Source organism: Danio aesculapii, chromosome 4, assembly GCF_903798145.1.
Source record: "Danio aesculapii chromosome 4, fDanAes4.1, whole genome shotgun sequence".
Classification (NCBI taxonomy): Eukaryota; Metazoa; Chordata; class Actinopteri; order Cypriniformes; family Danionidae; genus Danio; species Danio aesculapii.
This window is the reverse complement of record NC_079438.1, coordinates 57,604,350-57,616,756: the sequence shown is the minus strand read 5'-3', so window position 1 is coordinate 57,616,756 and position 12,407 is coordinate 57,604,350. Positions and strand designations below refer to the sequence as shown.

The 12,407-nt window shown below is 39.4% G+C and overlaps 1 protein-coding gene across 2 annotated transcripts in view; it reads right to left on the bottom strand.

Moving 5' to 3' along the window:
- The window catches only part of kcnc2 (potassium voltage-gated channel, Shaw-related subfamily, member 2), a 57,195-nt gene extending 49,925 nt beyond the window's left edge, over nt 1-7,270 (bottom strand). For both annotated transcript variants that reach the window (XM_056456229.1, XM_056456230.1), the window contains exon 1: nt 6,525-7,270. In XM_056456229.1, coding sequence (XP_056312204.1) covers nt 6,525-7,079 — 555 coding nt within the window. In that variant the 5' untranslated portion in view covers nt 7,080-7,270. The remainder of the gene's footprint in view (nt 1-6,524) is intronic.
- Nucleotides 7,271-12,407: the final 5,137 nt, after the last annotated feature.

The window sequence follows — 12,407 nt, the reverse complement described above, 5'->3', positions numbered from 1 at the left end:
CAGTACATACACACCAACACACCACTGTCCAAACAGCGCATGTCGTTATACAACTTTGTGTCCCTGTAAACCAAATACACCAGTATGTACACCAAAACACACACACAAACACTGTCCAAACAGCGCATGTCGCTATACAACTTTGTGTCCCTGTAAACCAAATACACCAGTATGTACACACAAACACACACACAAACACTGTCCAAACAGCGCATGTCGCTATACAACTTGTGTCCTGGTAAACCACATACACCAGTACGTACGTACACACACACACACACACACACAACACACACTGACCAAACAGCGCATGTCGTTATACAACTTTGTGCCCGGTAAACCACAAACACCAGTACGTACACACACACTGACCAAACAGTGCATGTCATTATACAACTTTGTGTCCCTGCAAACCACATACACCAGTACGTACACACACACACACCCACACACACTGACCAAACAGTGCATGTCATTATACAACTTTGTGTCCTGCAAACCACATACACCAGTACGTACACACACACACACACACAACACACACACACATTGAAACAGTGCTGAACTGTGTGAAATGTGAGCAGGTTAGGGGTAAATCTGTGTGTTGAATGTTAATCTGGGGCTTCGTTTGCTTCAAGGTCACGGCGTATCTGCTCATTAAGAATGAAGCCAGCAGACAGAGAGATTACAGGTCTGGAGAAACAATCAATTATTGATCAGATCAACAGCTCGTCTCTTTCTGTCTGCTCCATCAATGCAGGTGAAGCAATTCAGGGCTTGATTGGCCTCAAAACTGGAGCAGTTAACCCATTTTGCACAGCACAAACTCCTTTAACCCAGATCATGCATTCGGGTCCACTTTCAATCTTTTCTCCTTCAATTGTTTGCATTAATTCATTGGATTTTGTTTTTAGTTCTGCATGTTTGGGTCATTTTGGATGCAGGCATCTATGGAGTGTCATAAATGATGTACATCAGTGTGAAAACAACCTCTGCAAAATATGTAATCAGTCAATTATAAGTGAAGTTTCATAAACTAATTTGGAGAGGAGCACGTGATATGATTGAGCACGTCTGGCCGCTCATCTGTAATCAGTAATAATCCAATCAGATTGATCCTAGTTTACTATAAATGGATCATTTTCTCCCTACTGCTCTATCTTCGTTTGGAAGAATCCCCCCTTCCACCCCATCTCCTCCTTTTCCTCCCTTTTCTAAAGGGGGAGCTCTCGAGACCTACCTGATCTCCGATCTCCTGATGCTTATCGACCGGGCGGGAGCCCTGGGCTCAAATATCTCCGAGCTCAGGGTTCTCTCCTGGGACAGCATGCCCAACCTGCTTTATACGCCAGGCATATCTAAGTGGGAACTCTTGAAGCCTATTTTGCACTCTTTTGGGACTATATTTTGTTGATTAACATGTAAAGTATATTATGCAGACCCGTTACTCGGTTTAGAGCTAATTTAAACAATATGTAGGTTTCTGTTGCATATTACATATGTTTGGTCTGTTTTTGAGCAAGCATTATTCATAATGACTACAGTCCCATTGACACCCTCTGCCAATGCACTGATGAAATGAACAGTTCAGTCTTCAGTTAAACAAAGAGAAAACTGAAGTCATTGCATTTGGGAACAGAGATGAGGTTCTCAAGGTGAATGCGTACCTTGCTCTAAGGGTCAAACAACACAAAATAAGGTCAAGAATCTTGGTGTGACTCTGGAGTCAGATCTGAGTTTCAGTAGTCAAAGTAAGTAAATCAGCACACTATCATCTCAAAAACATTGAAGAATCAGATGCTTTGTTTCCAGTGAGGACTTAGAGAAACTAGTTGATGCTTTTATCAGCAGCAGGGTGGATTACTGTAATGGACTCCTCACTGGCCTTCCCATAAACACAGTCAGACAGTTGCAGCTCATCCAGAATGCTGCGGCCAGAATTGTGACCAGAAAGAAAGTCAGAGCACATCACACCTGTCCTCAGGTCTTTACACTGGCTCCCAGTTACATTCAGAATAGATTTTTTAAAGTATTATTACTTGTCTCTAAATCACTAAATGGCCTCAATACATTACAGATAAGCTCATCGAAACAAACAGATCACTCAGATAAACTAGAAATCCCAAGAGTTCAGTCAAAGCAGGGTGAATCGGCCTTCAGCTACTAACAGCGCCCCCCGCTGCTGGAATCAGCTTCCAGAAATGATCAGATGTGCTCCAACATTAGGCACATTCATATAAAGACTGAAACACATCTGTTTATCTGTGCCTTTACTCAATGAGCACTGTGCTACGTCCCACAGATCACACTATTATGTTTTTTTCCTTTTCATTTCTTTATAACCTGTTTTAACACATTTTAATCTGTTTTTAATCATTTTATTTGCTTTTATTCTGTTTATGTAAAGCACTTTGAATTACCGTTGTGTATAAAATGTGCTATAGAAATAAACTTGCCCTGCCTAATGATTGTCATATTACCATTTATATTAAATAATAATCATTACCTTTTTTAAAACTTCCACTCGTTTCAGTGGAGTTAATACTCTTAAAGTCCTGTATTGTATAGTCTTTATTCATTTCACACTATGGTGTATTAAATTTAGGATTTTAAAAATTGGGCGGCATAGTGGCTCAATGGTTAGCACTGTCGTCTCACAGCAAGCACGTCTCTGGTTTGAGTCCCGGCTGGCCCAGTTGGCATTTCTGTGTGGAGTTTGCATGTTCTCCCTCATGTTGCCGTGGGTTTCCTCCAGGTGCTTCAGTTTCCCCCACAGTCCAAACACATGCGCTATAGGGGAATTGAATAACCTAACTAGGTTGCAGCTGAAAGGGCATCCGCTGCGTAAAACATATGCTGGATAAATTGGCGGTTCATTCCACTGTGGCGACCCCTGATGAATAAAGGGACTAAGCCGAAATAAATAAATGAATCACATCTATTTATTTTGCATTAACCTGCTCACATTTCCCACACCTCACCACTGTTTGAATGTGTGTGTGTGTTTGTTTGTAAGGAGTTGACGTGTGTGTGTTTGATGCCAGGCGTGCCGTTGCCACTTAAGAGGTTAACAGTGGCGCACGTCTGAAGATGCTGCGCCGAGACCGTTTCCATGGTGACCTTATCGCTCATCGGCCGCCCGTGTTCATTCAGAGCAGCGATTGATTTCAGGAATTCAGTCGAGCGCAAACCTTTCTGCTCCTCTCCTCTGGCGCTGTGTTTGAAACAACTGTGTGGTGTGTGTGTGTGTGTGAGAAACATAATGTTTGTGTGGATGATTCATGTACTGGGAGAAAAAACATGGCCATAGAGAGTGTGTTTGTGTGTGTGTGTGTGTACTGTTTGTGTTGTTGGTTGATTTACATTGACAAAAAGTTGATAATCACATGCAATGTTTGGTCAATGTGTGTGTGAGCAGATTTATGTGATTTACGGGGACACAAAGTTGTATAATGGCGTGCTGTTTGGTTGTTTTCTCTGTGTGTGTGGTGTGCAGGTTTATGTGTTTTAAAGAGACATAAGGTTGTGCAATGACATGCGCTGTTTGGTCTGTGTATGTGTGTGTGTGCAGGTATATGTGGTTTGCAGGGACAAAGATTAACATGTAACACACAGTTTTACTCTTAACCTGCTCACATTTCCCACAGTTCATCGCTGTTTTAATGTGTGTTTGTTGACGTGCGTGTGCTTTGATTCCAGGCGTGTCGTTGCCACTTAAGCGGTTATTAACACTGGCGCATGTCTGAAGATGCTGCATGTGTGTTGTCCAGGTATATGTGGTTTACAGGGACAAAGGTTAACATTTCACACAGCTTTAATCATAACCTGCTCACATTTCACACAGTTCAGCGCTGTTTTGATGTGTGTGTTTGTTGACGCATGTGTGTTTTGACTCAACCATTTTGACTACTTAAGAGGTGAAAATTTTTAATTTATTTATATTAAATATATTTATATTGACGCAGTGGCGACGTAGGTAGTGCTGTCGCCTCACAGCAAGAAGGTTGCTGGTTTGAGCCTCGGCTGGGTCAGTTTGCGTTTCTGTGTGGAGTTTGCATGTTCTCCCTGCGTTCACGTGGGTTTCCTCGGGTGCTCCGGTTTCCCCTACAGTCCAAAGACATGCGGTACAGGTGAATTGGGTAGGCTAAATTGTCCGTAGTGTATGAGTGTTTACCAGTGATGGGTTGCAACTGGAAGGGCATCCGCTGCGTAAAACATATGCTGGATAAGTTGGCGGTTCATTCCACTGTGGCGACCCCAGATTAATAAAGGGACTAAGCCGAAAAGAAAATAAGACGTTCTTGATCTGATCATCTACAACATGGTTTTAATAACATATATTAAATTCTGACTTCTTTAACAATGATCTGGTACCAGTGGACCCTCAATACTAAAATAGTACACCGAGTCGGTGTGCATTATGAGGGTCAAATAAATCAAACTTCCACAATCACTGCTTTAAAACTCTATAATATGAACAACAATCTCATAGGCTTTCCATTTCTGCCATAATAACCGTATTAAATATGTTTGATTCTCTAAATAAATCTCTTTTTTCCAATAAAATGACTGGCAATAAACAGAAGAATGCATCCCTGAGGATTTCACACTAAATCAGACACTAGTGGAAGCACATTTGCATGTCATTGTCCTGCATTTAATCACAGCAAAATAAGACATTGCTCAGAAACCGAAGCCACAAAGGAAATAAGAAAAGGTCTTTAAACATTAATCTGTCTGATGTCTGCAGCATATCTGAATTCGCCTGCAACAGACTCAATAATTGATCTTTTTTCTTTTCTAGCCTCCTCTTTCAAGCTTAGTTTAATTAAGATGATTTCAAATGGCGACAATAAGGCAAAAGAAGCTCCATTATGGTTGTGGTTTGTGTCACATAAGTGTGGGAGGGCTGAGATTCTGCTCTCTCCAAAAAAAAAAAGAAGAAAAAAATTAAATAAATCAGGCCAAATTTAACCAAAATGCCTGCACTACTTCATTTATTCGTGCATTTATCTCAGATGTGTGACGTTTACTGGTTTAACTTTCATCTAAAGCATCTTAAACAAGAAACACGTGCAGGAACACCTGTTACAGTGCAGACACAGCTCACGTTCAGATGCACGCTTTTAATGCATGCAGAAATGTTCTGTGACGTGCATGCAAAGTCTGCTGCATTCATGACAGTACGTACACGATTATGCATGCACGCCATTCTGAGATATGCATATGTAAAAAAAGCTGGGTTAAATATTGATAAACCTAATATTCTGTAAGCTTAAAGTAAAATTTCACTTAAATTTAACCCATCAGTTGGTTTTGACCATATTTGACCAATAGTACACGTTGAGCTACAACTCAGCAATTTTAGATAGGATGCACGAGTTCTGATGTCTTCAAATTGCTTTATATTTAAACAACCATTTATTTATAATCAGCACAAGTTACAAGCGCTCGCAAGAACTTAAAACCGGCTCAAGCATGCATATTATCAGAAATTAAATGTGCAAAAATTTGTAATCCGACATATACTGTAAGTGTGTAGTATGAACCAATAAAGGGGTTTCAAAACACCCTTAAAGGCACAGTTCTCCCAAAAATGACAATCGACTCACTATTTACTCACTCTCAAGTGCTTGCAAAATGTATTCGTTTCTTTCTTTTGTTAAACACTAATGCTTATATTTCAATAAAAGCTGAAAACCTGTTTATCTCCCTGACTAAAGCAAATAAGTCAGTTGTCGTGCAGGTTTTCAGCTTTCCTCAAAATGTCTTTTTTGTGCTGAAGTAAAATGAGAAACTCAAACATGTTTGAAACAAATAAAGGCTGAATAAATGATGGCAGATTTTAACGATTTTGGGCGAGCCATCACTTTAAGGTGCTACTCAAAAAACTATTGACAAGATTTACTAAATGTTTTTAAGGTCAGTGGTTGCAAACTATTTTTATTGGCTGAATCTAAACCATCAAATCAAATTAAATGTAGTTCAACTTCATTTGTTTGTTTAAATTCAGTCCATGCAACCACTTACCTTAAAAACATTTAGTAAATCCAGTCAATCATTTGTTTTTCAGCTTTCCTCATCTTAAGTAATAAAATCAAACATGTTTGGGACAAGTGAAGGATGAATAAATGACAGATTTTTATTAATTTATTGGGCGAACTATCCATTTAAGGTGCTACACTGAAAAATTGATTGGGTTTACTAAATTATAAGTGGTTGCAAACAATTTATATGGGCTGAATTTAAACAAATTAAGCTGAACATTACTACATTTAATTTCATTGTTTAAATTCAGCCCATATAAACTGTTGCATACACTTATACTTCTACAGATATAATAAATGCAATCAATCATTTTTACAGTGTATTATCAAGTTAAACTGCACAAAGTATCCCTTCAGCACTAAAAAAGTACCATTCCTCATCATGTTATCTTTGTAAGCTCTACATTTTCGCACTGTAAGCGCGAGCGCGTAAAGGAGCCGTTTGGCGACTCCACACCGCTTGCGCGCAGCTCTTACCCGCGCGGCTCTGGAGGAGTACGGGTCGTCAAAAAGGTTCCAGATGACCGGCTGCCACCTCCTCCAGCGGCTCACCGTGCCGTCCGCGGACACCACGTCCTCAATACCCAGCCGCTTCCCGTACTCGTCGTCCTCCTCGGTGTCCACGTTCATCTCAAACACGTCCAGCGCCTCCTCGGCATCACGGTGCTGTCGGTAGGTCATCCAGCAGCACGGCTCCACGTCCGTCTCATCGATGCCCCAGAAGGAGAGCTCCTCCTCGAACAGCGGACCGCACACGTCCGCCGGGCAGTGCAGCTTCCCGGTCCGGTAATAGTTGAGCACGTAGGCGAAGACGCCCGGGTGCCGGTCGAAGAAGTACTCGTTGCTCCGCGCGCTGTACTCGATGAATCCAGGCACTTGTTGCAGCTGATCCAAAACCGACTCGAGATCGGACTCGGAGGCGAGCAGCGCCAGTCGCGTGCCCGGCAGTGTCTTTAACGTGCTCCGGTAGGTCTCGTGCCTCGTGCCGCCGACGTTGAGGATTACCCTCTCGCGCTCGTCGAACTTGCCCATCTCTCAGGGTGAGACATGACGCGAGGGGGGCGACGGTGCTGTGAGTACTCCGATAGTTCGCCAACAAGCTCATTGAACAGGAGGAAAAACACACGCGCACGCTCTCGCCGGAGCGCGTCTGTTTGTCTGTCAGATGAGCGCGCGCCACCGACCAGCCCTGAGCGCGCGGACAGGTGAAAGACGAGGCGCGGGAGCGGAGCTGCGCTCTACTGATACAGACTCACCTGCGGCTCCACAGCAACAAGCGCATCTCTCTCTACATCTCTCCATTAAATCTCTCTCTCTCTCTCTCTCTCTCTCTCTCTCTCTCTCTCTCTCTCTCTCTCTCTCTCTCTCTCTATTCATTTAAATTCAATAGAGCTTTATTGGCATGACTGTCAAATAAAACACAATGTTGCCAATAAAAATAAGCACACCATACATGATACATCACATTGATAAAATAGAATGTATAAACATATCTAAAAGATGAATATGTCCACATCTCTTCATTATACACCTCTCTCTTTCTCTCTAAATCTCTCTCTCTCTCTATTTTACATATCTCTGTCAATTAAATTCCTTCATTTTCTTTTCGGCTTAGTCCCTTTATTAATCAGAGGTCGCCACAGCGGAATGAACCGCCAACTTATCCAGCATTTGTGGGATATGCCAACTGCCCCAGCCGGGGTTCGAACAAGCAACCTTCTTGCCTCGGTGAGGCAATCATGCTACCCACTGTGCCACAGTGACGCCCAATTCAATTCAATTCAATAACTGCTTTATTGGCATTATAAATGGTGCAAATGTATTTCCAAAGCATTTATAAAGTTTACATTAAAAAGAACATATATATTTAAAAAAAACATAGTAAACACAGTTAATAGTAGAAATAAAAAACAATTAAATCACAATATAAATTAAAAATAATCATAAATCAGAATAAACTGTACATCTTTCTCTCTCACTCCACATCTATACACTGTAAAATAACAGAGATTAAATTATAGAAATTCACCAGAAATGTAAATTTAAGGACATTTCTGTAATTTATTATCTGTTATTTTTAACGGTATGTTTCTTTAATTTAACGGCCATTGTTTTAAGTTTTTAAACCATGAAATTACGCTTTTTTTTTTACAGTGTACATGATATCTTGCAAATTAAATCCAGGATAATCGATTATCATTATCATTCCATTCTCATTATTAAAGGTTAATGAATGATCTTTTGTCATTTGAAGCAACCTGGTGTTTATAATAATTTTTTTGTATGAAATTGTCAAAAAAAGTTGTATTTTCTTTCTCAATAAAGATTTTTATTCTATTTTTATTTTATTTTAAATGAAATTTGAAATTAAATGGTTTTTTAAAAATCTCCCCCCAAAAACCTATATCTCTCTCTCTCTTCTCTCTTAAGGACACCCCCTTCTCTTTAGTGTCATAAGTATATTAATATAAATATGACGTCATATGATGGCTGGGTCACAGCCTTTTATGTGTAGAAAGAGACACACATTTTCATTATTTGATGGATTATAAAAGACTTTCCTCATTTTTTGATCTTTCAAATGTTTTATTTTCTTTAGCTGTTTTTTATTTATTTATTTACGAAGCAATTTACGAACAATCTACTTTAAATTACTTGTGAAATGTGGGTAGCACAATCACCTCAAAGCAAGATGGTCTCTAGTTTGAGTCCCAGCTGGGTCAGTTGGCATTTCTGTGTGAAGTTTGCATGTTTTCCCCGTGTTGGCGTGGGTTTCATCCAGGTGCTCCGGTTTCCCCCACAGTGCTATAGGTGAATTGATGGGCTAAATTGTATGAATGTGCATATATGCTGGAATATTTAGTGGTTCATTCCACTGTGGCGACCTCTGATAGATGAGGGACTAAGCTGAAGGATAAATCAATGTCATATGATGTTTGGGTCACAGCTCGAGATGCTCAGAGGAATCTGCAAATTTCAGGCTTTAATGAGATCATCTGCACCACTGACAGGCTTATTCCAATAAGATCCATGTTGTAAAATGTTTTCATCTATTATTAATAAACTCATAATTTATGAATGCTGCCACTTTTGGCTAAACGAATTTGGACAGAATGTGGGGGACCGGGGGGCTAGTTGGTCCATTATGCACTTGCTTTCATCACAAACAAAAAATATCAGTAAATTAGCAGTTTTCTGTATTTTTTATTCATGATTTCATATATTTTCCCATTTATTTATACTTTGGAGCAGCATTATGGGAGCTTGAGCTTTCTTCTAACAACTTTTATTCTTGAAAAGTGTAAAAAGTGACTTTTATGAACATTTTTAATAGTGTAAAGTGCTCTATTGTCTGGGTTGGTGTTGTATATTACACCACAAAACCTTTGTAATAAACTACCAGCACATTTTCTGTTATTTTACACACTTATTTCTCTATATATTATCATTTCTTATACATTAAATAATTTTAAATTACTGAAATGTCACTAAAAGTCCTTTTGTTACACTGTAGAGTTGAATTTTCAACATTAAAAGTGGACAGAGCAGAGATCAACATCCCATAAAGATCAATTAGGCGTTACATTTGAATGTGTTACATTTTAATATTGAACTTATTTTTGTCAGCGACCCTTCAGTGCAGATCTAAACTAGCTCTGCGTGGTCTAAAATAAGCCCAGACAGTTGTGGGAGGATGAATTACATGACTAACCTACAGCTGAATCAAGGTCAGTTTTGGATATGTGAGCCCTGCGCCAAAACTCTGCTGCATCACTCACCAAAACATGATGAGAAAAAACCACTGTATGCATCTCTGTGTTGTTTAGCCAATCTCAGGCTTTTAAACAGGAATATATGAAGGAATAGATTGAAGATGACTATCTATAGTGTTAAAATGGGTTGGCACAATCGCTTATATACACTAAACCAACCAAAAGTTTTTCATTAATTTATTTTCTTGTCGGCTTACTCCCTTTATTAATCCGGGCTCGCCACAGCGGAATGAACCGCTAACATATCCAGCACGTTTTTAAGCAGCGGATGCCCTTCCAGCTGCAACCCATCAATGGGAAAGAAAATTTTTCAATTCAATTCAGTTCAAGTGTATTTGTATAGTGCTCTTCACAACAGTTACTGTTAGCAGCTTCACATCAAATTCAGAAAAATTAAGGTTATTAGTTACCAAAATTATATAAACTTACAGTCATTAACTAACTAATAGCTTTTAACAGTTTATATATATATATATATATATATATATATATATAAACATACACTCATCGGCCACTTTATTAGGTACACCTTACTAGTACCCTGTTGGACCCCCTTTTACCTTCAGAACTGCTTTAATCCTTCATGGCAGAGATTCAACAAGGTACTCAAAATATTCCTCAGAGATTTTGCTCCTTATCGACATGATAGCATCACACAGTTGCTGCAGATGTATCGGCTGCACATCCACAATGCGAATCTCCTGTTCCACCACATCCCAAAGGTGCTCTATTTAAATAAGTGATCTGGTGACTGTGGAGGCCATTTGAGTACAGTGAACTCATTGTCATGTTCAGGAAACCAGTCTGAAATGATTCACGCTTTATGGCATGGTGCATTATCCTGCTGGAAGTAGCCATCAGAAGATGGAGACACTGTCATCATAAAGGGATGGACATGGTCAGCAACAATACTCAGGTAGGCTGTGGTGTTGATTTGATGCTCAATTGGGTGCAAAGTATGCCAAGAAAATATCCCCCACACCATTACACCACCACCACCAGCCTGAACCGTTGATACAAAGCAGGACGGATCCATGCTTTCATGTTGCTGAGGCCAAATTCTGACCCGACCATCCAAATGTGGCAGCAGAAATGGAGACTCATCAGACCAGACCATTCTCCACTGACCTCTGGCATCAACAAGGCATCTGCACCCACAGAACTGCCGCTCACTGGATCTTTCCTCTTTTTCGGACCATTCTCTGTAAAGCCTAGAGATGGTTGTGCGTGAAAACCCCAGTAGATCAGCAGTTTCTGAAATACTCAGAGCAGCCTGTCTGGCACCAACAACCATGCCAAGTTTAAAGTCACTTATATCCCCTTTCCCCTCTCGCTTTCAACTGCAGCAGATCATCTTGATCACGTCTACATGCCTTGTGTTGCTGCCATGTGATTGGCTGATTAGAAATCTGAGTATTAGGTGTACCTAATAAATTGGCCGGTGAGTGTAATTAATCTGCAGTTCTATAGCATAAAGGTGATGTCTATGTGTACATGTTCAAATGCTAATACCATGTGATATTTCAGCTTTTCTTCTTTATAAATCTGCAAAAATGTCAACAATTCTGTGTTTTTCTGTCAATATGGGTGCTGTTTGTACATTAATGAGGAAAAAATGAACTTAATTGATTTTTGCATATGGCTGCAATATAATGGAGTGAACAATTTAAGGGTGTGTCTGTTACTTTCCGTACCCACTGTATATATACAACTGTATAATACTACAATACACCACTGTTCTAAAACCTTTAAATAGCATTCAAATTGTGTGTGCATTACTGATATCTTCTTCAAAATTGATATAACTTCAGATACACAGTATATATGATAACTTGAACCTTTAGCTATATTTACATCTCATTTTACATATAAAAGTGTTTTGTTTTCTCCTCAGATGAAGCGTTCTTGAAAGCCAATCCAGCTCACGGAGATGCGTTAATTTTAGCTCTGTTTCGCACTGGAGAAAATAAAAAAATAAACCTCAAACATGTGACAGAAGTTGTGGGATAAAAGTAGTTAAGATTGGTCTTTAAACGGCCTCTATGTGGCGTTATGAATTATGAATGTCAGTCCCAGTCGTGCAACTATTTTTAATTCTGTATTGAGAATAGGATGAAGGCTCTGGTGTGCGTGTGTGACTGCATGTGCAATTAAAGTCAGAATTATTAGCCTCACATTCCTAAACATAATAGTTTTATTATTTCATTTCTAATAACTGATTACACTGATTACTTTTATCTTTGCCATGATGGACAGCACATAATATTTGACTGGATATTTTTCAAGTATTCAGCTTAAAGTGACATTTAAAGGCTTAACTAGGTTAATTAGGGTAATTAGGCAAGTCATTGTATAACAGTGGTTTGTTCTGGAGACAATCCAAAACAAATATTGCTTAAAGGGTCAAATAATATTGACCTTACAATGGTTTAGAAATAAAAAACAGCTTTTATTCTAGCCGAAATAAACCAAATAAGACTTTCTCCAGCCTAAAAATTATTAGAGGAAATACTGTGAAAAATTCACGAATCTGTTCAACATCATTTGGAAAATAATTGGAAGCATTCACAGGAGGGCGAATAATTTT